Source organism: Pelmatolapia mariae, linkage group LG16_19, assembly GCF_036321145.2.
Source record: "Pelmatolapia mariae isolate MD_Pm_ZW linkage group LG16_19, Pm_UMD_F_2, whole genome shotgun sequence".
NCBI classification, from domain to species: Eukaryota; Metazoa; Chordata; class Actinopteri; order Cichliformes; family Cichlidae; genus Pelmatolapia; species Pelmatolapia mariae.
Genome location: NC_086241.1, coordinates 57,808,692 through 57,836,272, shown reverse-complemented (window position 1 = coordinate 57,836,272; position 27,581 = coordinate 57,808,692). Strand labels below are relative to the sequence as shown.

The window sequence follows — 27,581 nt, the reverse complement described above, 5'->3', positions numbered from 1 at the left end:
TGTGGGCATGCCTAAATGCACAGAGTTGCTGTCATGTGATTGGCTGATTAGGTAGGAGTTTCAATGATTACTTTAACAGGAGTACCTGGTAGATTAGCTGGTGAGTGCAGACAAATAAATTCAGTTGTTTTAAAAATGCATAACCACTTCAAACATGGTCGATATTGGAGACAACTGTTCCTTACTTAAACAGAATAAGTCTTCTGGTACCAATTAGAACCAGCTGATTAACATCAGTTTTACTTTTATTCCTTCTATGTGAGTTTGGTCTGAACTTTTTTATCATCTGAATCTTGTGTGACACAGTTGCTGTAGCTCTGGGAGTCCCCTTGCGGAGGAAAATAAAAACAGCAACTCGCGAAGGGCAGTTGCTGTCCAGCAGAGGGCAGCGTACCCCTAAAATTACAGAATGGACTGAACCTTTTCCGGCTCGGTCAAGACAGAAAACTGCATTTGCTATCCTAATCTGTTTCCTCTTTTCATTCCTTTTACTTTTTTTCACTTTCTCTCGCTCTTTTTTTTTTTTAATTCAGCCCCCATGAGTCTCTCTTTCTCTGTCAACATTGCTTAAGTTGCACACAGACAGACGATACCACAGAAGCAGGGAAACCATACCACCGTCTGGTTCTTAAGTTGTGCAAGAGAGAGCTGTTTTTTCTCTCCTCTCCTCACTATAATAATTTCAGCTCTACCTGACTCTGCTAAAGCCATCACTCGCCCCCCCCCCGGCCCAGCTGAAACTTTGTGTCTTTTTTATTTTTTATTTATTTTTGTGACCCTTACTCTTTACATGTCTCCTCACTGCTTGTCTCCTCACTGCTTGTCTCCTCACCCTTCTCCCTCCCTCTCTCTAAATGTTTTTGTTGCTTTTTTTCTTCTAAGTCATAATTCTCCCTCTGGCCCATTCTCTCTTTATCTGTCCATTCACTCCCTCCATATCTGCCTTTTCCATCCCTTCTGAGTCCAAATGCTGTCAAAGTCATTGACTGCATGGGTATGACATCAGCTCCCACTGAGATGAAAGAGGCTGACATCTGATCTGTCAAGAAAAAAATGGCTTGGGGGGATGAATATGTGTGCATGTGTTGTTTTGAGTCTTTCCACCATGCTCATTACACATTTCATCATAGTTCTGCATCCTTCTACTCTGAGACGAAGTCAGCATTTAACTGCAATGCATGTTTGCATTACATGTCAAAGCTTCATTAGTTGTTGTTGTTTTTTGTTTTTGTTTTGTTTTTTTTTTTGGGGGGGGGGGGGGGGGGTACTCGTCTTGGACTTTTTCAGAGGTTTTTCAATTATATGTGGGCTGGATGAATATGCAGTCTTGTTTCTGTGATGAACACATAGAGGAATATTCCAAGTGTTGAATCTTGATTTGATTTTACAGGCATGTGGATCTTTCACTGTCTTTCACAGCAAAAATGCTACAACATCAAATCAAAACGTTACCCTGTTTTTAAAAAGAGAACTTCAACTCGACGGATCTCAGGCTTAGAAGTAGACAGTTCTCAAGTTTGGGGACAACTGTTGCAAAAGCTCCCTTTTGTTCTCTGCCTGTATGCTATGCAAGCAGCAGGCATTGATTACATGAACTCAAAGGACCTGCTGGGGATGTATGGATATAAAGTTCACTGCTGTGTCCTGGTGCTTGTCCATGCAAAGCTCTAAAAGTCAAAACCCTAATCTTAAAGGAGACTCTGAAGTTAATGAGAGGCAGTGTAACTGAATTTGCAAGGGTGTGACATGTGAACAACCCACAGATGTTCCAAGGAGGTTTTGTTAAGACAAATGAGCAACACATTACAATAATCTAAATGTGATGAAGTAAAGGAATGATACCCTAAATCTCCAATTTAGGGTATGACACAATGAATCTGAACTTGGTAATACTTCTTAAGTTAAGAAATTAAGAACAAACCAGAGATTTCATGTGAGCATCCAAAGTGAAAGCTGAGTCAATTGACACCCCAAAGTTTCTGATATAATATTTAGTAAATCTGGCAAAGGGACTCAAAGTTTCCATTTCCTCAGGCACAAATCTGTCAGGGAAACAAACCAGGGCTTCTGTTTTCTCTTCATTAATTTGGAGAAAATTCACAGCCAGCCAATTTCTCAGAGAGTCCAAGCAACTAACTATGTAAGTTAGTAATATCCTGAGAGTTAAAAGAGGTTTACAACTGAATGCCATCGGTGTAGGAGTAATAAAGATATCACTAAAATTATTTAAAATGTGCTGAAGGGAGAGCTGATGTAACAGAAACCGTGAAGGCCCCAAAACAGAACCTTACGGTGCAAGTACCGTGAAGGATTGTTCAGACATATATGAGGAGAACCACTCTAAAGCATCCACATTATGTGATGAAGACAATGTGATAGTCAACAGCATAAAGGGCACAGGTCAAGCACAAAGCCACTTCAGAATCAGAATTTTATTCATACTGGCACCGTGCTCGTAAAGTTGGTAATGTCTGTAATTTGGCACTTTAGTGTGGACTGTTGGCTTCTTACTCTGCTTTCAAAGTAAGACAAATGAAGTGTCTTACCTGCATGTTAGAAATGTTATTAACCTCCTAGCTTCATTGCAAATCATGACATTTCTTTACATGAGCATTGTTGTTTAACATCTTGAGCTGTGTCGTTGTTTTCCTCTCTTTGGATGCTAAAGACCACCCACAGCAGCAAACATGAGAGAGTATTATTTTTAGTGTTTTAGTCTATGAGTTGAGCTGCCGTGTGCAAGATGCACAGCAAAATGTGTATTTTAGGATATTTTATGACATTTCATCATGAGAAACAGTTTATTTTCTAATGTGGTTACATGTTTATTCATGTGCACGAGAATGTGCTTCGTGGCTCCTGACTAGTGGGTCTTTTTAACAACAAAGCATGTTTGTCTGCATTTACATCTCCACCTCAGCCTCGCAGATAACAAACACCTCTGAGCCCTGACTGAGCAGGAGATTTATGGCATCATAAATGTCTGGTTTGAGAATATAGGTAACAGTTTCCCTTCCGGCGGTCACTTGGTGCTTTGGTTTTCTCTGTCAGCCTGTGTAAACAGCAAGTGCTAATGAACACTGCAACATTTGGCATTGTGTTGCATATACAAACCTTTTTCTAATGTAAGAAAGTGCATAGATTGCATCAAATTCTTGCCAAATCAAGACATGTCAACATGTGTGTGGTATTTCTTAGAAAAACAAGGCTGTGTTGGTGTTTTTTCCTTTGTGGGCCATTCACGCTCTTCTGACAATGCATCAGGGAGCAAAAGACATCAAGCTTTAAATATGTGGAGAATACAGCAGGGAGGGTTCAGACTGTATGAAGATCTGTGTGGGCTTTACACCTTCTACTGGAACTCCTTTCTCACTCTGCACTGGCCACCTCCAGCACCACATGTCTATGTGGGTGTTTGTATTAACACATTGACACAGGTTTCTCCAGACGACCAATATAAAGAAAGAGAGTTGGAGAAAAGGGAAAAGGAAAGCTCTGTTTGACCTCCATGGTGATAGTGTGTGTGCCATCCAGTTTACAAGTGCTTGGTCTTGAGTGTTTCCATTTTACAGTGCACTTCAGTGAGGTACTTTAGTTGCAAGGGGTTTGTTTCAGGTAGAGAGTTGCTGGTTGTTTCCCTCTGTTTCCAGTCTCTGTGTTAACCTAACTGGCAGTAACCTTTTAGTGAGTTGTTTTAAACTTTCTCTCTGACTCTAAATTAGAAAAAAAAGGCAAGCAAATATACGTGACTTTAAAGATTTTGCATTTGCTTATACTTCAGTAAAACCAAATTACTATTTTTTTTCCCACCACTGGCCTCATATAAAGTTTAAAGACAGAATGAAAGTCAATGTAGCCGTGATAAAAGTGCACAGAAATGGGCATTTTCATTTTTGAATTCTTGTTTCTTTAAAGCAATGGCACCCAAGCCTCACATCCTCTCTGTCTGTGTCAAACAAAGCACTTATCAAAGCTGGATCTTTAGATCCCTGCATGCAAAACACTCTGTAACCACTGACACTGGACCAGACGCAGGGTGGGACTCAGCCAGAATATCCCCGGAGGAGTACAGCCTTCAGGCTAGAGTCACAGTTTTTAATGTTGGGTTTTGTCCGTTTAATGCTCTCATACTCTCCATTGTCCTCTGGTTTTCACAGCTCCCCATCCATAGAGTTTCAGAGGGTCATGTGACATTGCCTCATCCTCTGCTTGCAAAACACCCTGCTTTTTCAACCTCCACCCTTTTCACTGTGTTTTTATCCAATTTTCTCAGCACATATGCATGCTATCTGGCAGTACACTCTAATTCTATCTCTCCCACCATCATTATTCGTCTCCTTAGCTTATTCCCCACTCGATTCCCCACTTCCCAGTGTAAACAGAGAGTGTATTGTGTCACTGCAGATCTTGTCTGTCCTCAACGTTGGCTGTTTTGTCTGTGGGAATCACCATGATGGATTGAAATCACTTCGATATCTGCAATGCTCGCAAGTGGATGCTCCTACTCACTCTCACTTGCACTCACAAAAATCCAAGGGTATTTAGTTAGGTGTGTTAGTCAGTTTTTCTGTCTCTACATCTAGTGGAACACATACTGAAAGGATATAAAATGCGCAATTGTTTTCTTGCAAGGATCTAAAGATCCTTGTCTACATGAAACTACAGCCAACCATCATGTTTACAATGAGAAATAATTATGAATCATCTGAGCTAACAATACCAAAAGGAAAGTAAGTGGATTTCACTGAGACATTAGAAAGTGCTCCAGAGTATTTAGCTCTGTGACAGCTGCAAAAGCTCTTTTTAAGCTAGCCTGTTGACAAATGAGACCATCACATAGCTGCAAGGTTAAAAGGTTGAATCCCTCCTCTATCTAAAAGTGTTAGGAAAGACACCAAACCTTTCCCTCTTTAAGGGCACATGTAAGCCGTCTTAAAGGGCAGCTAAATTCTCAATTGCATAATCCGTGGGGATAGAGCTCTAAAGTATCACATATGACACTAGGAGCTTGTCAGAGTGAAATCTTTTTTGACTGAAGTTGGGAATTTGTGGCTGCAGGATGTGAACGTGGCTAGTTTCACAGCTTTAGTTTGGGTGGAAAACTATATTCAACAATTGTGGTCTGGTGGTTTGTGGACTGGCTACGATTTGCACTCCGACCAAATGTAAACACTCTGGCCAGATCACCTATGGTAATTTGCTGCAAAGCACGACCACGAGATTCTGTGTGGTAATTTAGATCTTTACAAGGCTTCGTCCTGCACACAGACAGGCATTAACTCATGTGCAAACACACATGCAGATTCTGTAGAAAAACACATGCTTACTTATGTTCTTTAGAGGTACACACTCACGCGTGTGAGTCACACTCGTGCATGCACTCCCACGTGCAGCTTTATGAAATGAGTGTTATTGTGGAGTGGCTAAACAGTCATCACTGCCTGGACCTGTGATTTAGGGATCATTGCCTGACCACACTCATGCTGTCTGCCTCCATGACATTGTCACTAAGCACACTGCACTACATCTCACTCACCAGATGTATTTTCCAATAGATCCTAAGCGCTGCTGATGTTGACAGTATGCACAGTGCCAGCCCAGAGCTCTGCTTTAACGTCTGTTGCACATGATCAGCATTAAGTCACAGTGTACACACTAATGTGGGTGCTGCATTTATTAAGAAGCTAGAATTTGTTCCCCGATCCTGCAGGATGTGCCAAAAAGCAGCTTATAATAAACAAGGAGTTTGCCATAACTACTGGAAACATGACCATGTGTTAATGCGGTGTATGTGACTATAGGCCAGAAAATTACTTTTAAGCCAGAATACAGAGCGTATATTGCAAACAAACAAAAACAGAAACGCCTTACTATCCACCTATTTTATACATGTTTGCGCATTAGTGGAATGATTTTTTTAAAAGTGTAAACAAAGCTTTTTTTTCTGCTTTGTTTCTGCTGGACTTATATGGAAAAAAATAGTTAAAGTCAGTGGAAACATTGCACTTCAAATATCTTCATTACAAACATTTGCAATATTTTTGTCAAAATGAATGGAAATGAAACATTTAATTATATTTCCTACAATGCTGTTTGATGTTTTATCTACACTCTTTGGATGACTCACTGCATGATTTTCTTTGCAGGCATAATGATGTGGTAGCGCTACAGATTCTTCCCCTGTTTAAACTTGCTGGCAGAAATATGCATCACTTCAACTTTTCTTTACCGATTTTCTGATAACTTGTTTAACACTTTGTAATAAACTCGAATGAAACCAAGGTCGTGACAGGTTTTAAACATTTCTGAGTATATTCTAACAAAAGACAGTCTATATTCCACCAGGAGGGCTTAAATAGCTTGAGAAACCACCACCACACTTCCTCATATTGATGAAAGTGGCTGTGCGAACATTATTGTCATCCATTAAAACTGCCGTGATTTTAAAATTGTCAAATGAATCCAGCTTTAGTTGCGCAATCGCTCCAAAAATAAATCTAATGTAGGACAGTGGCTTTTGGAGTGTGTGTGTGTCCTTTTACAGCAGTGACCAAAAGGAAGATGACCCCTACCTTCACTGCTGGCCTTTGTCAGCTTAAAGATGCACTGTCGCTCATCAAGCAGACCACACACAGAGTGAAAAGAAGCACAGCAAACCCAAATAGGAAGCAAAGGAAATAAGAGAAAGGCAAAGGGAGAGGAGTTAACGGTCTTGTTATCACGGAGGGGGGGAAAATGAAATGGTGAGTAGTTTTTTCCGCCATAAAAACTCATAATGTATGTTCATCAACTCCCCTCGGTGTCAAACGTGTTGTCCTTTGCATTTCTCATCCACAGCAGTGTCCTCTCTCTCACAATGTTGCTGTTTAAGTGAGTTTGGTTTATTTTCTTTTTATATGGAGTTTCCATCATGCTCCACTCCCTCTGTGGTTCCAGCACGGCTGGCCAAATGGCAGTAAAATGCTCAAAGGACATCAGAGAGGGAAAAGGAGACCTATTTGTTAGCCTAACAAAATCTCCAGTAGTTAAAAAGCCAGTCAACATGTGAGAGAGTGAGAGAGAAAAAGAGCAATGCTCTGCTTTAGTGCTATAGTGAAGGCCAAGACAAGTGGACTAAAAAAGCCACAGAGAAGCTTCACTGTCAGTGTCTGTCAGCCATCTAATTTCAGTTACTTAATTTATGTTTTTCTCTTTTTTTGAACTGTCAGATAAAACCTCACTGAATAAAATAAGCAAAATACAAGAGGAAAAGAATACACATTAAGAAACAAAAACATGACTCAAACTAGAAGCTTTGGTCATATAAAAAAATTTCAGGAGTCATCATAAAAACAACCTCTCTTTACTTGTTTGCTCAAATTATGGCTTTCAAATGCAAGACTGGAATGACTGTGAGTGAGTTTTTTCCCTGCAGTCTGCTCCATTTGGATGTGAAGTGATTGAAGACTGAAAGCAGATTTTTCTGCTTTTATTTTGGTTTGTGGAACCTTGAAAGTGAAGCAGCACTGACAAATCTGTGTCACTCTACCCTCTATCTGAGTCATGTCAACAAAGAAGATTCCTCCATATGAAACATTCCAACTGGACACACAATCTGATTTCACTGATATATATTCCAAACATTGCAAAGTAACACTCAAATGTGTGTCTTTTGTCCCATAAACTTCACCTAACCCGCAAGTGGTTACGCAGATGGCTGCCCCTCCATGAGCCTGGCTCTGCTGGAGGTTTCTTCCTTCAAAAACAGGGAGTTTTTCCTTCCCACTGTCCTTGCTCAAAGGAGTCGTCTCTTTGATGGGGTGTTCTGTCTATTATTGTAGGGTCTTTACCTCACAGTATAAAGTACAGTATTTTTGTAAATGTTCTGTGTGATTATATTGTCTCTTTTCAGGGCTTTTTATTGATGTGCTAAAATGCATTCACAACAGGTTGTCTGCATGGGTGTACTGGATTTAATCAAAATAACATATGCTGCATGTAGACAGACAAGCAGTGCAACAGTGAGGGAAAAAAGGTACACCAGACTGTGGCCTTGCAGAGAAGAGGAGATTTCTTCATTTCTTTAAGAAATCTTCATGTATCAAACAATCATTGTTCTGTTTTATTATCTCTGCCTAATGTCGGCTACAAAGTCCACTTTATCTCAGACTACTGTCATCTACCACTTCCTCTCAGCTCTGACGATGGGTCACTTGGATCTCCCGGGTCTGCTCAGTGACCCTGTCACAGTCTGGGTCATCACATAGCTCTGCAAGTTAAATAGCTGTAAGAAAACACATTAATCTGTGAACACTTGATGAAACTGGCCTTAAGCTCCCTCTTTACTGTCCTGCCTCCCCCCAGTGCACTGGCAGCTGTGCCCGAGAACAGGCATGTAAACCATGTAGGCCTGACACCAGTTGTTTTGACTGAGAGCACTGAGGCACTGACTTATTGTGCAACACAAGGCAGAGCCTTTTGGCCGGCCAGCTATAATGCCAAAATCCCTGCTGTAAACTCACCCTCCCAGTCTAAATCGATCATTTCCAGGATGAAGTTTGGAAACATTTTCCCCAGAAAGTTGCAGTTAATCATGTTAGAAAATGTTGATGCACAGAGTCAAGGATGTTTCTCAGCATTAGACTGTGTTCTTAAGAAATCCACAACCATTAAAGTCACGTTAGTACTGCTCATTGTTTCAAACAACTGTAGCCATATCATCCTAACACAAAAAGAGAATCAAGCATTTTACATTTAATGGTAAACAACCAGCGAAACCCAGCAAGTTTTTTAAAATTATTATTTTTTTAATTAAATGACATGTTTCATATGTCTATGCAGTTTACAATCAAAATAAAGGTATTCACATGCAGTGTGATCCCGTATCAGTCCAAAACAACAGCAGAAGTTTATTAGCATGGACTGTGAAGCATGATGTCATCCGTTGGTTAGTGAAGTCCTGTTGTGAAGCCTCGTTGACCTGCCCTGAAGCATCATCCTTTTGGTCACTAATGGGACCATAATTTATAAAGCAAACATCATGTTGAATTTATTAAGACTTGAAAATAGCAGCGGAGACTATAAACTCATCAGTAGAGTATTTGCTGAGGTCATAGATGAAGTGAGCATTAGAGACGTTTTCATATAAACTTCTATAAATCTGACTTGTTTTTGCAACCACAGTATCCCCAGTAGCCCTCACCTCCCTGAGGGCCATTAGACAGAAAGCAGGTTTAAGGAACTTCTTCAGTGGCTTCTCTTTATAGATCTAGAAGCTGAACACATCTTTCATATGGGTTTTAGCCATGCAAGCAGTATGATCAAGCCAGTGCCTGTCAGCTGGTAGGTCCAGTATTCAGACCCAGACTGAAATACTGAAGTACTTTGCAAAAGTAACCTTAATTTCTTTATATTTTTCTTGGACAAAATGGGTGCAGTAATTTATTAAATTATGTGCAAACATACATGTAAATACAGTATATAAGGTAAAAACACAGCTTGTACAACAGCCTGAACTCTCTTGGGCAAGCTTTCTAGTAATTTCTTCATGAATAGTTCTCCGGGTTTCTTGAAGGACATCCAAATCTGCTCTTTGGATATTGGCTGCCTTTTGTTGCATTCTCTACATTTGTGTCCATAATTCCATCAACTGTGAGAAGCTCTCCAATGCCTCTGGCTGAAATGCAAACACAAAACACTCCACTGTGCATCTACACCTGTGTACAGATGGCTGTAGACACTCATCATTATATCTCTCTCCTGACCACCTCCATACATACTGACAGTGGTTTCAGCCAAAATTTTCAAATGTGGATTCATCACAAAAGACCAGTTGCTACAGATTTCCCTGTGTTAGTGTAATTTGGCGCTCCTCAGCACTTTCTCTCTGTTTTTTTCCTTAACAATTGCTTCTTGACAGCCACCTTTCAAGTGAGCCTGTTTCTGATGAGGCTCCATTGAACAGTGGATGGATCACCTGCAGGCCCAGAAGCATCTCTCAGGTCCTGTGTCAGGTCTTTGCTAGATTATTTACTATTTCTCAAGGAGATGAATTTCAGATACTGTTGATTTGTTGTAGAGAGGATTTTAGGCCTATCACTTCTCTTCTTTTATCCTCAACTTGTCCAGATTACTCAAATCTTTTAAGGACAAACTGTACAGTTTGCTGAGACATGCAAAGTTTTCGGATAATAGTTCCTTGGGAATCACCTAGTTTGTGGAAAAACACTATTGTATGCATAGCAAACTGTGTTATCTTTTTCATGGATTACACTAAAGAAATGGAAACAATTCCTGTCTTTTTATGATAGACTTCTAATAACAAAGGGCTTAAAAATATATTTTTATAATTCTTAAGATTCTTTGCCAAGTTGTCTGTTACATGTAGACACAACACTGGTTCATCCCTTGATTTAAGTGTCTTTTTATACTTTAAGGATTTTTATACTTTAAGGAGTGCCAACAAACAAAGAATCATTCCTGTGAAAATGGTCAGACTGAAGGAAAAGGAATAAAGAGCAATCAATGTCCAAATAAAGACTTTGAAATACCTTCAGAAATGGAGAACTATAGTCCAAGACCACATATACAAAGAAAAAGAAGTGAGGGATTGAGTCAAGACTTTTGCACAATGCTGTATCTCTTTGATGGATATCTCCATGACAGTGTTGTAATAACAATGGAGATCATTTACGCTTTAAAACAGCCCCACCATCAGGTCAACTCTACACACTGTATTCTTCAATATTTTAGTGAACAAATACTCAACTTTACCTTCAACATCAGCTTAACTTTGAACTGCTAGAAACAGTTACTACATGAAGTTGGTGCTCACTAAAAATAACTAAATAAACACATGTTGTTACTGTGCCTCATATCTCTGTCCACTTTTTGCAACATCATCAGCTGAGAAGATTTTTGTGGTTATTTGTGTGCAGTCTCGGTCTCTGTCCGACTATGTCTTCATGCATGCCCTCCGTATTTACTACATCAGTCAGCGGACGCAGCAGGGTGTGTCACACCACTGCATGCTTGTTACATTAACAAACCAACTTTAAAATAAAATATGCCACAGATCCATTTTCGGCCATATTTTAATTAGATCTTTTTATTGTTGCTGTTTTGTTATTACACTGAGAGACTTGAAACTGAACTGCTGCTGTGTGCTTAATATCAGATGCTGTGTAAATGTAAAAGGAAGCTTGCTACTAATGATTTTTTATTTGGGTATAACATGCAACATTTGAAATGCACAGACAGACAGAGAGACACTATAAAACGTTCCAGATGGAGATATGCAAAGTCCATGAGTAGAAACCGATCTTCCCACCAGGGCCACTAGTCTGGCTTTCTGATTAGGCCCCATTTGTTTTCAGACTACACTGCTGATTAAAGCCACTTGAATCTGAACTACTTCTGACATTTGAGGGAATCCTTCTGAGGTTTAAGGAAATAAGACCAGGACTCTGAAGGGGATGCAAGACCTGAGCCTACTTGTATTTCGTTGGTGTGTTTTCAGCTACTCCCAAATGATCCCCTAACAATTCTTTTACTGCCTAGATAATTATTCAGTACAGTGGCAAAGCACCACACATTGGTTTAACAACTTTTGATTCCAGTAAAGCCCAGCCTGCAAGCTTTGCCAATAAACATACAAACTGTAATTAGGCTACTTAAAACCTCAAATGTGGACTTTTTAGTGCTCACACATGGTGGTCTTTAAATTCTTGATATCAGAGGTAATATACAAGCTGCTTTTAAAATGTTATTTTAAAAGTAAAAGGTACTTCACAATAAAAATGCAAGGATATCAGAACAAAAAGTTACCCAAAAGCAAGTTTGAAAAGACGGGTTTGTCACATTTAGTTATCAGCTTTGTGCTCTTGCTGCACAGCCAGCGGCTGCTGAACACATGAGGTCAAGGACCTCAAGTTCACTGATGTGTGCCGCTGCTTGGAGCTCTTAAAGTTAAAAACATAATCCTGAAGTGGACCCTGAAGTTACTGGGGAGCCAGTGCAGCTGGGTCAGCAAGGGCGTGACCAACAAGTCTTGGAGCAGCATTCAGATAACTCTGCAGATGTTCCAGGGAAGTTTTATAATGTGATGAAATTAAGTGATGAAGATAAATTTCCAACGCCAAGCATGACATAAGAAATTCAACTTGGCAATATTTCTTAAGTGAAGAAAGCTAAAGTGAACCAGAGGTTTAACGTTAACATCCAAAGTGACCAATCTTCCTGATAGAAGATATAGCAGAAGTGGCAAGAGGACCTAGAGTTTTCATTAACTTAGACACAAATCTGTTAGGCCCACAAACAAGGATTGTTGTCAGCCATTCAACTATTAGTTGAGTCTAAGCAACTATGCAAGATCTGTAGCTTAGAAACATTTTGTAACTAAATAGAGATATATAACTGAATGTCATCTACATACCAGTGATAAGAAATGTCCTTAAAAATGTTCATAAGGTACTGAAGAGGGTGCAGATATAACAAAAACAGTAAAGGCCCCAAAAGTGAACCTTGTGGCAGGTCAGGTCCAACATCTACAAAACTGAACAGTAATAATTGCTCCATACTTCTCAGTTACGTGGTATGGATAAGGATGGTGGTTCAAATACAGAACAAACTTTTCTTTGAAGTAAGAGATAAATTCTGATTAATTCTCAAACATTTTTACATGAAATATGTTTGATAATCGATAGGCTAAACTGAGGGAGAAAAGGCAGGCATGCTTTTTGCCAATGCTTGAAATTTATCAGCAGTAGACCAACCACTGTGGTTCAGACTGAAAATCTAAAAGAACTATATAATGAATTGCTGTATCTTTCTTAAGATTTTTTTTTTGATGTATTCTAAATAAAAATAAAAAATAAAAACTGTTGTGGTGACCTGACATCTTCTGTCGCCCCATTTTTACAACATCCTTGGCCTTAAAACATGAAGCTGTTTCATCTCTCCTCTGCAAAATAAACTCGGGTTTATAGACTATAGGGATTTTTTTTTTCTTCAGCAAAGAAATATTCACTGCTCTGTGTTTACATCTTAAAGGGAAAACCCAAGTCTGCCTTAATGCAATATCCTGAGCAGCTCCTGCGCACAAGAGGGGGGCCTGACTCCTGGAGAAATTTGATCCCGTATTCGGCCCTTTAAAGGAAAATGGGATGAGTCTGTTGAATGGAGCTGTGAGTGAGTTTCACTGAAGTCGCTGCGCTCCAAAAGAAAACGAAGGACGGCACCGGGACGGACCGACACAAGACATGAAAGCAAAGAAATGAATGAGAGAAGCGAGTGGAAGTCGACGCGGTGACGGAGACGTTATGAGCCGAGTTGCGACGAATTGCCGGGGAAGGTGTCCGTGAGAGGAGAGACTTGACTGAGAGGGGGGCATAAACAACGAAGTCACAAGGTAAAGAAGCCTTAAAGTGGTCCGTTTTAAAAGCAAATGACATTAAGTGATCTATTTCATTTATATCTTCAGTCACTCGCGGATTTTTATGATTGTGCAAAATTAAATAAAGTCGCGTGCATGAGGCTGCTGGGGACAAAAGACGCCGATTTATGCAGCTGTGTATTTTGAGAGGTGCCTGATGGCTCGGTTAACTTTTTTTTTCTGCAGACCTACGCTTTACGGTTGATGCGGTGCTGCTGAGCTGTGCACACACCTGTTCCTTGTGGACCTTTTTTCGTATAAAGTCTCGCCCTTGGGTTAGCTCTAAATACGTATATTAAAACTGCGATGCCTGCATGTGAAGTAAGAAGCAAATAACATCTGTTGCATTGGGTTTGCATGACCTTAGAGTAAAGTGCGCAGCTTTTTTTTTTTTTTTTTACATGTGGGGAAATCATAAAGGCTCACATTGCCGCTCCAGATCAAACTGACTTCTCCGGCAGGGGTTATTGCTGTGATTTAACACATTCTCAGGCTGATATATAGACCCAAGATATATATATATATATATATATATATATTCCGTTCCACACAGTGTGTTTAAGCGTGTCTCCTGCTATAACTCTTGGATTTTATGTCAAAAGCAAAGGCTTTCTATGCCCTGCAGCGATAACTGCAGAAGCCAGGACTTAAAAGTGTGTGCAAAGGACAGAAGAGTTGCAGAGGTAGATCAGTGCAGAGGAATGTCAGGGCCTGTATTTAAGCCTGAGACTGATAATGAGTGTGGTCAGTTTGCTGAGGCCTGTCATTAACCTGGGCTGGGAGAGAGCTGCAGGTTTGCTTGCTGGCAAAGGTTAGGAAGAGGAGGAGAGGATGTGGAGGAAAGAAGGGAGGAGGGTGGAAAGTGAGAGGTGTTGGAGGAGAGGTGAGTAAGACAAGACAGATAAGATAACTGGGGAGGATAAAGTTGAGGTGTAGTTGAGATTTTAAAAATAGCCTAAAAACTTCCACAAGGCTCTGCAGTGGTTTAAATGTGTAATTTTAGAATTGTAAAGTTACCCTTTGAGTATAACTATAAAAACAACAGCAAATGATGTTGTTTTTCTATTTTTCTATCATGAATCGGGTCAAAGGTTAATAAACAGTGAGGCACTGATTCTTAAAAGAAAAAAGTGTGTGGCCTACCTGACTAGATGGGAGTCAACAGCGGTCCCCCTTTGTTAAACACATGAGGCCACCGAGGAGACGATAAGGCAATATTTAACACACCCACACTTGACTCCTCGTGCTCTCGGATAGTTCTTCTGTGTCAGCTCTCATGCACAGAGGGATCTGCCACGCTGACACAAATCTGCTGTGACTGACCCAGATTTACGCACACGCTGCTGTGCTGTCTGATGGGAGTCTTTTTCAAAGTGGGGGGACATGCCAAAACGCAGGGAAGCCAAGTTGGACCTCTGTGGAGACAACAACATTGGGGATTTGAAATGTCTGGTGGGGATGATATGACTGAACCACCTAATCACTTACATCACCACAGCTGCATGCTCAGCAGTGTGTCAGTGGTGTGCACGCACATGTGTCTGTTTCCAATCTAGTCCTCTGTGTATCTCCATCTGCGCCTGCCTGTGCTCTGGTAAGCAAGCGCTGAAGAGTTACGACTGACCGCGGAGTGTGTGTTTGAATACGTAGTGATTAAAGAGGTTCATGTCAACGAAAGGACTGACTGGAGACTCCTTTTTTTTTGTGCGCAGAATGGCAAAGGTGCATTCACACGCTGTCCACACAAACTCCTTTATTTCAATCTGTGATTATGAATAAAACCTCTCCTTACTGAATATCAAATCTCACTCAGTTTGAGGAATACTGCAGTATAACTGTCAGTGGGAAGCGGTCGTCTCCAATGGCAGGCGTAGAAACTATCCTGCTGGGATCGTTGCGGTGGCGTTTCCATCCAGTCGTCTTTCCCAGTGTTTGCTCTGGCTGTGGCTGTGTGCAAGTTCTTGCAGCTAGATGGAAGTAGAGAAGCTCCCAGGGCCTTCACATCTATCTGCTGCCAGGAGAGCACTCGCCGTTCTGCGCTACATCCCTCGCATGCATCTCCCCACACATTCCGCTCTGGGTGGCCCAAGTGTTACCAAACATGGATCTACCGTGCAGATCCTGGAAAGCTTGTTTTTGTTGTCTTGACTTTCTTTTTTTCTACCCCTACCACCTGAATGTTTTCAGCACAAGAGAAGATACTTGAGTAGAGAATAGTATTTATCAGATCATATTTAACACTAGACTCAGTGGAAAATTGCCTTCTGCATTTCTGTAAACCATCCCATGATGGAGGGCTATACTTGAAAAGGATAAAATGACTCCAGTTTAATTCACGTTGGGCTGTATTGCTCCCACACACCTTGAGAATAAACTAATTCTTGACAAGCTGGTGTTGTGGGGTTGATTTTTATCCTCATGCACTCTGAGGAAGTGAGCAGAAAGCATTTGTGAATTTCTGTAATCTTTATTTGCCTTCCCTCCTCACCTTGAGCAAGTTTAACTTTACACTTGCTGATTATTCAACTGGGATCCTGGCACAGGTTGCCCTTAGCTTTAACAACCTTTAATGTCTCCAAAAAGCAAAGAGCACTAAAGGAATTGGTTCAGGGAGAATTAGCATAGCAGTGCTGAGAGTGTTTAACAAGTAAATGGCTTGTTTACACCCAGCTGTTTTAGCTCCTGGAGGAGCATCTGGCCTTGTCTTTCCCTGTTCTGCACAGTATGACCCAGAAGGGCTTATTCAAGCCAAGGGATCCAACCTCTTACCCACAATGGTGTCTGGCTTTGCATGACCCTCATACCCTCCAGTTTGCCCCAGAGAGAGACAGAGACACAGGGGAACTCTTGGTAGATGGACCTTGACTGTCCAGGCTGGGCACAGCGGTTGGCTGGTAAAACCTCCACTCGCATGACTTCTGTAATTTGTTTTCTAGGCCTGTATTTACGAGCATGCTAATTGTAGGGAGCGCCATGTTGCAGTTATACTTGCCGGACTTTGAACGTCTGCTGTTCTGCTGACGGTGTCTGGCTGCACTTTGAGACTGGATGTCTTTCTGTCTGAAAACTCAGCTTTTATAACTTCCTTGAGCTTCATTTGTTTTCATTTTGATGTGCAAATGTTCACACAAACCTGCACATTAGGCACACAACCTCAAAGCTGATCATTAGAACTACTTTTATTTCGGGATAGTCACACATTTGAGTTCACACAGCAGGCCTTTAACCTTTTTAAATGAGTATCTTGTCGAGGGAAAAAAAGCCACCAGTCAATCGTCCTCAGGTAAAAACAACTTAAGCGCCCCAGTTTCCCACATTCAGAGCTCGGTCCATTCACTGTCACACATTCTTTCCTCCTTTCTTTGCTGCAGCAAGCTGGTGCCCCCTCCTCTTTAGCTGTGATGGGACTGTCATGCAGAAAGACACTATTGTGCTGCACAGGATCCCGTTTTGCTCCTTCCTTGTAATTAAGAAGGGATTGCATAGGGGGGAGGGCAGGGGATTGGGTTAGTAGGTAATTTGGCTAAAAAGCAGAGCACTGACCTGCTTTGTGGCTGGCAGACCTGAGAGCCAGTACACATGAACCGGCTCCCCCACTGACAAAGAGTCTCCCTGCTGAGGTTTTGTTCAGTGTGTGTGGGCATGAGCAGAGACTAAGGAAGAATAGGAAAGGCAAAAAAATAATCCTGTGGTGATCTCTCTACAATGTTTATTTATGTGCCTAACACATGTGTTTGCATGTGCGTTTCTTTATGTGTCACAAAGCAACACAGAAAGTAAGAGGAAGCTTTCATTAAACTTGTGTCATTGTGGATTCATCGTTAGTATTTTCCTTACTCACGTTTCGTCAGTGAATCATGGGAAGTGGGGTCAGCAAAGGTTTTGTGCTGTAAATGAAAACAGAAGCTGAGCCTCGTAAGGAAATGCCTTTCCAGGATGATTTTTTTTTAACCTCCTGCTCAGGGATGTCATTTTCTGTATTTGATCAAATTTGCAGTTTTTCAAGTTTGTGCAGCCCATTCATAACTATTAAAGTCAAACCATGCAGGCACAAAGTTTACAAGCAGATTTGTGTTTTCTGTATTTCAGTCCAGAGGAAGAGCCCTGAATTCTCGCCATGGCTGACGTGTTGGAGAGCAGCGGGGCAGGAGCCGCTGGAGCGGCCAGTGTGGATTGGCAGAAACGCTGTATCACCCTTGAAATGCAGCTGCTGAGGTTCCGGCTCCAGGCAGGGAAAATCCGAGAGCTGCTGGCAGAGAAGGTGAGAGTGAAAAGCATCATGGGTAGTAGTTACACATAGAAACTCTGCCCAAAATCCCCAAATCATTCTCTTATTCACTCATTTACTACTCCCTCTTTAAAAGACACTAGAACTGTATTGACATTTGGGACGTTTAACAGTTATTGGCACAATTTTCCAACTCTTACAGGTTCAGAGTCATACTACAGTAACATAGAAATATGGTAATGTTGCTTTAGAACTTAGTGCAAATGCTAATTTGTTCATTTCATTTTGTTAAAAGTGTAATTGAGAGCTTAATTAGTTCTCCATAGTGTATTGGTTAACACATTTTACTTGCATGTGAATGGTTTTGAGTCTGGGAAGAGTGGCGTCAGGAAGTGTGTCTACAATGAGGTGACTATGCAAATAATGGAGCAGCCAAAAGAAGTTTAAGTGGCTCCATGGTGTATTGGTTAACACGAGACTGATTTTAGAGTTCAGACGTGATTCTCTGTAGAGTCTAAAATGTGACCTACATAAATGGCTACATTGTTGCCAGCGTTCATGGTTGTGCATGGTGCATTATCAAAACATATTTGACCCTCATATCCATTCTGAAAGTTTTTTGCAATCTCCTTGATTTTGATGACATCTATGAGTCCTTCCATTGGGGTGGTTATGCTATCGCTGATAAATTAAAAAATGATGGCAAACAAGTAGGCTAGAAATGCATACAAGGAGTTGACAATACTGAACAGGCCAATAGTTCTAGACGGCATTATACTCTAAGTTTTTAGAGGAGTGTGCAGTTACTAATCACCAAGTGTAAATTCCTTAATACACAAGAATGATTCCCATTTCAACACCAGTCAAGCTCTTATGGGGCCTTTATAATCTGATCCTTATTCAGTCAAAGTGACACAGTTATAGCTGTCATGTAGTGGAGCTCAAATCCTGTCTTATTAATTTTTGTACAAGGTTAAACATGTGTGCAGCTGTGGCTCAGGTGGTAGAGTGGGAGGTTGGTAGATAGATGCCTGACTGTGCTACCAAGAAATCTGTCAAACAAAAACGTGGTAAATTTATCATAAAATATTGGTTTACAAGCCTTAGAACCATTTTTTTTTGGTAAGGACTGAGTTTTAAAAAAACTCATGAGCTAACTGAATTTACAGTGTGTATTTTGTTTGGCTTAAGCTACAGGCTTTATCGCATGTTTGAGCCTAATATAGCAGTGATGTGGCATGAATAGTTTAGTATGAACTACTTTTGGCTTTTTGAACCATAATATTATGGAAATTTGATTTAAACTTATCATGCTACTTTGATCTGCAAAATTAGACATGCCGCTAGATGTTCTGAACAAACACTGTTCAGATCACATTGCTTCATCACCTTCTTCTTCTTGTGATCTGGCAGTGTGTTTAAAGTGTTTTGTGCATGAGGAAACTATTAAAGCACGTGACTCAGTTAGAAATACAGGTGTGGATGACTGTATGTTTATGAGTGCGAGGGAAGACAGATGAGCTTACCCAGCTTATTTGGTAAACACTCGGTCCACTCATTGTGTGTCATCAGAGGTTGGCTGCAGTTTAAGCCAAAAGGAATATTTACCATTTAACTCACTTCTGGTGCTTCCCCTCAAGCTGGGGAAATAACCGCCAATCGCTGGCCAAATGCTTGTAAAACTGTGGCTGTTGTAAAGCCTGTCTACCAGACACTTTGGAAAGTAATCAGCTGTCATCAGGAGATTCAGTTTTCTGCTTAAGATTTGTTGGTAAAACTGGAAATGTTTGGATTAGAGGAAGGCATGAGTTTAGCAGCAGAAATCATTTTTTGTGTTTTGACCTTTCTACCATTTTAAGACGATTTACATATGGACGGGTTTTGAGTTCTAAATAGCTCTCGGGTACTTTTATTTGCCACAGTGTTCACTTGCTTTATCATTTGCACTTCCAGATTTATGGAGTGGTTCGGTCAGTCAGCCAGCAGTACGTTTACAGTCCAGACATAACCCTGTAATTGTTGTGGATGGCTGCACCAATAAGCTTATAAAGAGATAAAATTAATATTGAGCGCAACCGAGTTCATCTTGTATGTTACTGTTAGATTGCAAATGAACTACAGTAATCTAACTTAAAAACAATATTGTTACTGATGTTATTGTTTATATTGTTTTGCTCTTTATAAAGCTACCTCTTAATTTCTTTCCCCATGGTATCAAGGATTTTCCTGATACCATGGTGGACGCTATTTGAAAGTTGTCCACCATATTGGATGTAATACAACCACAGGCTGCTACGGAAAGATTTGTGTTCCCCGACCTATTGACACTACTTCTTGGATGTTGCTGGCTCTTGTCGGATGAAACCGTAAAGAAGGCGCTGAACCAAAAACCTCTGAGTGATTGCTTTGGTTGATACAGACTGCCGTGGTTTAATTTCACATCTTATTCACCGCATTGCAAATACTCACTACTTAGTAACTCAGTAAAATTAAAACTTGAAAAAGTGTGAAAAAGTTTCTGAAGAGACAGTTGCCAGGGGGTCACTGATTGGTCTGTAGGCTGGGGCTTTAGGAATCATTTTCCTTGTGACTGCTATCAGCCTGAAGGAACTACTCATAGCTACTCAAAACCAGTCAGAATATTAATTTTTCCCTCACGACTAGTGGTTGCCACATGGTTAGCAGATTAGACTCTAGGCCTGGGTGTCTGTGATTTTATTTACTTGACCCTACATTGTCAGTATGATTGCCCACAAGTTAATGTCACATGGTTAGTGGTCACATGTCTGCAAAACCTCAATACTGGACATGCTAGGGAAAAATCTGTATTCCTTGATTGGTTGGCAACGGTTCACAGTAGTGGTGTGCGATACTGTATATTTTGGTATCGATCTGATAGCAAGTAAATACGGGCCAGTATCGCCGATACCGATACTTTTCAATAAATAAGGTGGATGCGTCATTGAATTGCTAAATCTCAATTAATTTTCATGACCTTAAGTGTTTTTTGTGATGTTTTAGAAAAATTTTAAATAAAAAGTGCATGCAAACCAGTAAACAAATGAAAACAAACAAGTACTGTTGAGAAACTACAATACAAAAATTACAATTAAAATTCTCAACAACAACAAACAACAACTGGTGAAAATATAAATAATATGTAAACAACTTAACCCCTCCCCAAAAGCGTCTAAGACTACGTCCACACTAGCCCGGATAGATTTGAAAACGGCGTTTCCGTCTGAAAACGCTCCGTGTCCACTCTAGCGTTTTCAGTCGTTTTCACAGAGTTGTGCGTCCACACTGAAGCGGCCGAAAATGCTTACATTCCAGTACTGCGCATGCGTGAAGTGCAAGAAGATTCGACCTGCCTCATTGCTGTCTGCCGTTTATTTACTTTCCGGCTCGTTGAAACGTCGCAGCAAAAGGTCGAGGAAAAGCACAGAGTTTTTTAAATGGACTAACAATGAGGTGGAGTTGTTGCTGCGAGTAACACAAAAGTACAAAGTTACCAAAGCAAGTGAGAATTAAAGAATTTGAAGAAAAGCTATCTGGAGCATGTACAGACTGATATTAATCTTTAATAGGGCTGTCAAAATTGAGAGCAAACAAAACAACTGCTGTATAATGCCCTCCGCTATCTTTGTTTAATTGATCACATGACTGCATCACATGACTAAAATGCATCATCGTTTTTGAAAGTCTGCGTTTTCGAGTGTCCACACTGCGACAGGACAGCTCAGTTTTGAAATGTATGCTTTTTTGAGAGCGCGTTTTTACTTGGGGAAAACGCCGTCTCAGTGTGGACGGGAGGCCAAAACAGAGAGAAAACGATGTGTTTTCAAATGAAAATGCATTAGTGTGGACGTAGCCTTAGTCACATCACGTGACAGCGCAACAGCTAAACACAAGAGGGGGTAGGGGGAGCAAAGTGTGCCTGCTCCGTGCTGACATAGCAGCGGCGAGTCCGGCGACCAGGCTTCTTTGTCTTTCCTGAAACCACAGCATTGCAAACAAGAGCGGAACTTAAAGTAAAGAATCGATCTCACCAGGCTAGTATCGATCGGTACCGATGTCGACTTGGTATTAATATAATCGATATTTGGATCGATCCACCCACCACTAGTTCAGGTGGTTACTGGCTCTTGCTGGGTGAAATCAGACGAAAGAGGGTGTTGTACCAAAAATAGCAGAGATTACCGATAGAAAAGTTCAGGATATCCTCAAGAACTCACATGAGTTTCACTGTCATCGATAGAAGTTGCCTCATCGACTCGTATACCGTCTCCTTTCATAAAGTTTACAATCTACTCCAGAGTAAACTGCAGAATGACAGCCTCCACTTGTCACAGATAAACAGGGGCCAGAGTTTTCTGTCCTACTGTTAGGATTATGCACTTGAATTAGGAGGGGTAAGAAAACAGAATTACATTGACTGTAACCTCCAATCTCCGACATCTAGCAGAGATATTACACACTGTACCTTTAAGGTCAGACATAATTTGTGCTTGGAGCCTGGAAGGGTAAAATCAGTTCAATGTCAGATGCATGCAGCTGCGCCATGTAATGACTAGAAAAGCTCAGGCCTGGAGTGCATGTGTGAAAGCAGCTATACTGTATATTCTCACTGTTTATTTGTCATTTCTAAAACAGGAGAGTTTAAACTTTTTTATTTTTTTGAAAAGTGACTAATTACTCTCTTTCTCATTTTCTGTCCAATAAAAACCACACATTCATTGTTAAATGTTCTTTTTGGCAATGCTGCTAAAACATTCGTTTTTCTGTGAAAAGGTTAATTAATCTCTCACTTACTCCTTCGCTCGCTCTGTTATAAACATATACACACACTGTAAACTCTGACAAACGCAAACACACAGTGCGGAGCTGGGTTTAAGTGGAGTCCCGTGCTGCTGAGTGTGTTTTTTCTGAGCTTTCTTGAGGGGGGAGGGTGCTGAGTGACTACCATTCCGTCATGTTATTGCTGTTTGGAAAGACTGCTTCACGCTCTTCATCTCCTCTCTTGCCAAGTTAGGAGTGTTTTACGCATTGACCCACTTTGGTATGGAAAAACATGAAAAAAAAAAATTGACGCGGTTGCCTGTGACATGGCATTTATCTCGAGAGGCTGACGGAGAGTGAAGGAGAAAAGAAAGAGGGAAGGAGATGCCCCATTTGCCATGCAAGGAGTGTAACAGGAAGATTACTGCATTTAGGAATTTGTTTGAGTTTTAACTGTAGACTGGGAAAGTGTAACCTATGGTGGTTGGCAGTTAGCCTAAAAAAAAAGAAACTTCTCCATAAGAACTGAAGATTTTCTAAAATAGCAAATGCAGCTTTTGGAGCCACCAAAGTTAATAATTTGAAGGGAGGGCATACATGTGTTTAACAAATGAACAGTAATCTAAAGGGAACAAAACTAACAAACTTCATTTAAACACATTGACTGAAGTGATTAAAGCAATAAAATCCTCCCCAGAAATGACTAAAATAATACATTTAGTTACAACTGACCTGCCATTAACAGCATTTTTAACAAATATATCTTTTTAACTCGGTACAGAAAAGAAAACTTTAGACGTCAGAGGGACCCTTCACAAGAGGTGACTTTTAGATGAAAAGTTCAATCAGAAACCTTAATGGGAGTTGGTGGATTTTGAGCTTTGAGGAGGTAAATCCAGAAAGTTTAGAGTTTCACATCTAATTAGGCAGTCCTGGCCATACCTCATTCAGAGGAATTTTTAAATTGGGTGGCCTTCCCACTTCTAGGTTTCCTTTCATTGCTTGGCTAATTGGATGCTGGACAAATTGAATTAATCTCTCCCATAAGCCTTACATGGCCCCGGGAGTAAAATGCTGTTATCTGACTTAGACAACTGTTCTCAGTCAGCAAGGAGGGCTGCAGAGAGGTCACCAAGTACACACTGGTGTGCATAAACATTTATTTTCATGAGGAGACTTGTTTGGATCAGCCCCCTTTTTAATAGTTTAACTGTAAAAGTCTGGACTTGATATAAAGGCTGTTTAACTTCTTTGTAGCCTATGAAACCTTCTGACATTTTATCGTCTGTCTTGCTGATAAAATAACCTCTTTTTCCCCTTGTCCATGCATGTTTCATTGTAAAAATTTAATTTAAACATAAGAAAATGCATAATGGCAACCGGTGCCTAATGCTCACCTCACGTATGTATGCGTGTATTATTATCATTTCTCAGTATTTTATTTCTTTAACTTGTTTTGGGGGGAAAAAAGCGGTTTTAATATTTAATAACTGAGTGGGAGAGTTTAGCTGTCAACTGTGCAAAGTTGATGTTTAACATTGGGAGGCAGGTGGAACGCCTCTGTAGGCAAATATTATAGACGGTTTTTAGACGGTTTATCTTTTACAGTTTTCTCTAATGTTTAATGTAGTGGCCCTTGTGATCAGTGTTAACCGTGAGTATTATAAAAGAAAAGAAAATTAATTGTAACTATGAGATTTAGGGATCCTGAAAGAATACAGTCATGTAAAAAATCCTTTATCCAAGCTTTATCCAGTCCTCTGAAAAATGAAATGCATCCTTACTCTGTACACCTCCAAGACCATGGAGATCGTTGGTCATAATGTGCAGCGCCATAAACACAGCATATCAGCACAGACATCTCACACTAACTGTCAAGCACGGGGGTGGAGGGGTGATGTTTTGGGTTTGTTTTGCCACCACAGAACCTGAGCCTCTTGCAGTTATTGAGCCCAATAGATGTATGTTACTGACATGAGTGCAAATGTTTTAAAGCAACAGAATGAAAATGATTTTGGTAGAGGCGAGTCTGGGTTGGGAATGGAGGAGAAACTCTGATTTAGATAATCAAGCCAGCTGGCTTGAAATACAATCTGTGGGCTCAGATTTCTGTCACTTGGTTTTGGCAGCAAAAGCAAACAGATCTTTAGTTGTGACATATCTGTTAGCTGCCTGGGAAATGGATGATCTGCTGTCTCTTGCCTGCTTTCATTTTATCTCCACCACTCTGTTATCAGTCCCACATGAATTCCCATGAGGGAAAGACAGACAGTCAATATAGACCTAAAACAAAATTCATCCTTCAGAGTGTGTGAGAGACACACACTGAAGGATGAATCTGGTAACATTATTATCAGCAAATCCTTTAAAAAGAGTTAAACAGCTGGGTTCTCAAGTTTTACGTTACACAAATGGGAGGTGCATTTGTTGGAGACTATTTTCAGTCATGGATTGGCTACCCTATTGAGTATTTATGGCAGTAAGACATGTATGTGGGTCTGTCTCCAAATAAACTACCCAGTGCAAAAGTGTGGCTCATTGATGTGTTTTTCTGGGGGCATATCTTTGGCCACTCAGGCAGTAATTGCTAGTCAAATTGGATTTGAAAGATTGGGAACAGTGTAGTTTATCAACTGTTTACTAGTTCTTTCCCTAAAGAATAACTTTAGAGAGACAACTAGAGAAACGGCTGCAAAATTTAATTTCCAGCTTATCCATTTTAAGAATTCTCAGCAGCACAAGGTGATGTGTTGCACTGTGGACTGACCGATTCAGGATGGCTAATATAATTGTGTCACTCCTGTTAAGCAACTTGGGCCTCAGTTGGACTGTTCCATAACTAAACAACCAGAGCTTAAATAACAGTTCCAGATTACACTGTCTGTATCCATATCTCAAGGCTTAAGGTCAGTTTGTTGCCATCAGCTTAGCCATTTGATTATATAGACTGACTAATCAAATCAATCCAAGCACTCGGTTTATTTTTATCGCTGCAACAGCACAGACTGTTTAAAAACTGTATTCAAAAGCATTCATGTTCATTTATCATTGTCACTCAATATTACTTTGATCAAACTAATTTATGACTGTAGTTCTAGTGCCTTATGTGTACAATATGACTTTCTGTAAAGACCACACAGGAGGGTTTACATTAAGAGTGTTTGCTAGATTTTACCTTAATCCCATGACCCACAATCAAACAACCAACTCCTTCTGTCCACTAAGCAAGATGAGGCATTTCTTCAGGCACAAGCCAGTGTGCTCCTAATGCTGGTCCTAAGCCTGGATAAATAGGGAGGGTTGCTCGAGGAAGGGCATCTGGCATAAAATCTTTGGCAAATCAAACATGCAGATGATCAATAAGAATTTCATATGAGTTAGGTTAATAATGACCGCCTCTTGTGTTGTTGGCTGGCTTGGGCTTGGTGGAAACCGTCTTACTGTTGGCTGAAGACAATGAAGAGAGAGAAGACACATTTGGAGGAAACAATAAAAAAGGAAAGAAGGATCCATGAATGTATGGGCATTTAGATGGTTAGTATGACAGAAGGGGGATGACAGGTGATCTACTGTGGTAACCCCTTAACTGACCAGCCGGAAGAAGAAGCGTAAATAATTAATATAATCTGAACCTTTTCATTGGTCCGTGTGTTGCATGCTTTCTGCTGAAACTTGTGTTGAAGTATCAACAAACTGCATAAACCGCAACAATGTTTCAAAAACTAAATCAAATGTTGCAAATACTCAATCAGTTAAAAATGTTAAGCACTCCCAGAGTTCTTATCCTTTTAGAAAAGTGTTATTTTCCCAGAACTTCTCAAGGTAGAGTTCCTTCAAAGGTTCTTTGTACCTGTGAAAACTGTGGCAGAGAAGTCCAGATTGTGACCTCTGCAGTACTTTGCCATTACCTAAAGTCCTTTTTAGCCTCTTCCGATTCCGTTTTGTTAAATAAAGACAAGTACGGGTTGAGCTTGACTCATGATGAAGGCTTTTGACCTTGAGGTGAGCAGTCATCCAACCACTAACCATCAGTCTCCACCCACATCTCCCATTGCAGATGTGCTCTGGCTTTAGTGAGTGTTAAGCCGGCTGCGGGGAAGTGTTCAAATGTTGTGAATGTTGGATTCTGGGAATCAGGGGGCCTTTGTCAAGGTGATGAGAAGGCATAAAGGAAGATTGAGAGAGACAAAGAAAAGGGGAACAAAAATTTCGAGAGGAATTCAAATGCATCTCTCAAGCAGAGTGAATCCATTAGTATGTTTGTTCTCCTTTCAGCAGGGTCACTGACCTCATAAGAAAAGGTGTCCTGTGTATTCTGTGCAAACACTTCTCTGTATGTGTGTGTGTTTGAGAGAGACAGTCCTTGCAGATGTGTGCATACTTGCAGGATGGACAGTGTTTGCCTTTGAAAGCACGAGTATGCATGCTTGCACAAAAGGTGACGCAAGCTTGTGCACACACCCTAGCATTATTCCATCACACTTGTGTTTGACCAGAAGTAGTAGAGTGAAAGATGTTCAGCCTCGTCTGAGGGCCTCTCTGCTATGACTGCAGTATGCCTATGTCCTTTTGCTCAAGGTGTAATTCATTGTTAGGCGTCCTCAGACTTTGTTGAATCCTCATTACCCTTTATTTTACTTTCTCTGCCACTTTCACTATCCTGTTACTAATTCTGAAATGTCCCATCTATTAAAATGGTTTCCTATTATAGCTGCTCTGTTAAAAATATCTCACTACATTCATCTTTTAAATGTCTTTCCAGTAGTAGTAGTGATTATTAAGGACTAAGTGTGTTACTTTTGCACACTCTTGCAGGTGTTTGCTTGTATACCAGGCAAACTTCTAGCTTGGAGTTACATCCATATAACAAGGCCTATATGATCTGTGTTAATAGCACCTGTAGATGGTTTTTAATCTTTAAATTAAACATAACTTTTCACAGAGGGCAAGAAGTCAACCTTTAACTTAGTGAGAGCCTGGGATTTTCCCTTGACCACCCAAGCCTTCAACCCACTTCCTTGGCAAACAGAGACAGCTGACCCAAGTCAGAAACCATTTTAACCTCATCTTTTGTCCGTGCTTCAGATGCAGGAGCTGGAGCAGAGAGTGACCGAGGCTGACCAGCGGGCTGAGCATGCTGAAAAACAGGTAGACGGCCACCAT

The 27,581-nt window shown here is 40.6% G+C and overlaps 1 protein-coding gene across 1 annotated transcript in view; it reads left to right on the top strand.

Moving 5' to 3' along the window:
• Window positions 1-13,131: 13,131 nt before the first annotated feature.
• The window catches only part of plekhh1 (pleckstrin homology domain containing, family H (with MyTH4 domain) member 1), a 35,365-nt gene continuing 20,915 nt past the window's right edge, over window positions 13,132-27,581 (top strand). The window contains exons 1-3 of the mRNA XM_063499466.1: window positions 13,132-13,387; window positions 17,501-17,672; window positions 27,504-27,566. Of these exons, the coding sequence (XP_063355536.1) occupies window positions 17,529-17,672; window positions 27,504-27,566 (207 nt within the window). The 5' untranslated portion in view covers window positions 13,132-13,387; window positions 17,501-17,528. The remainder of the gene's footprint in view (window positions 13,388-17,500; window positions 17,673-27,503; window positions 27,567-27,581) is intronic.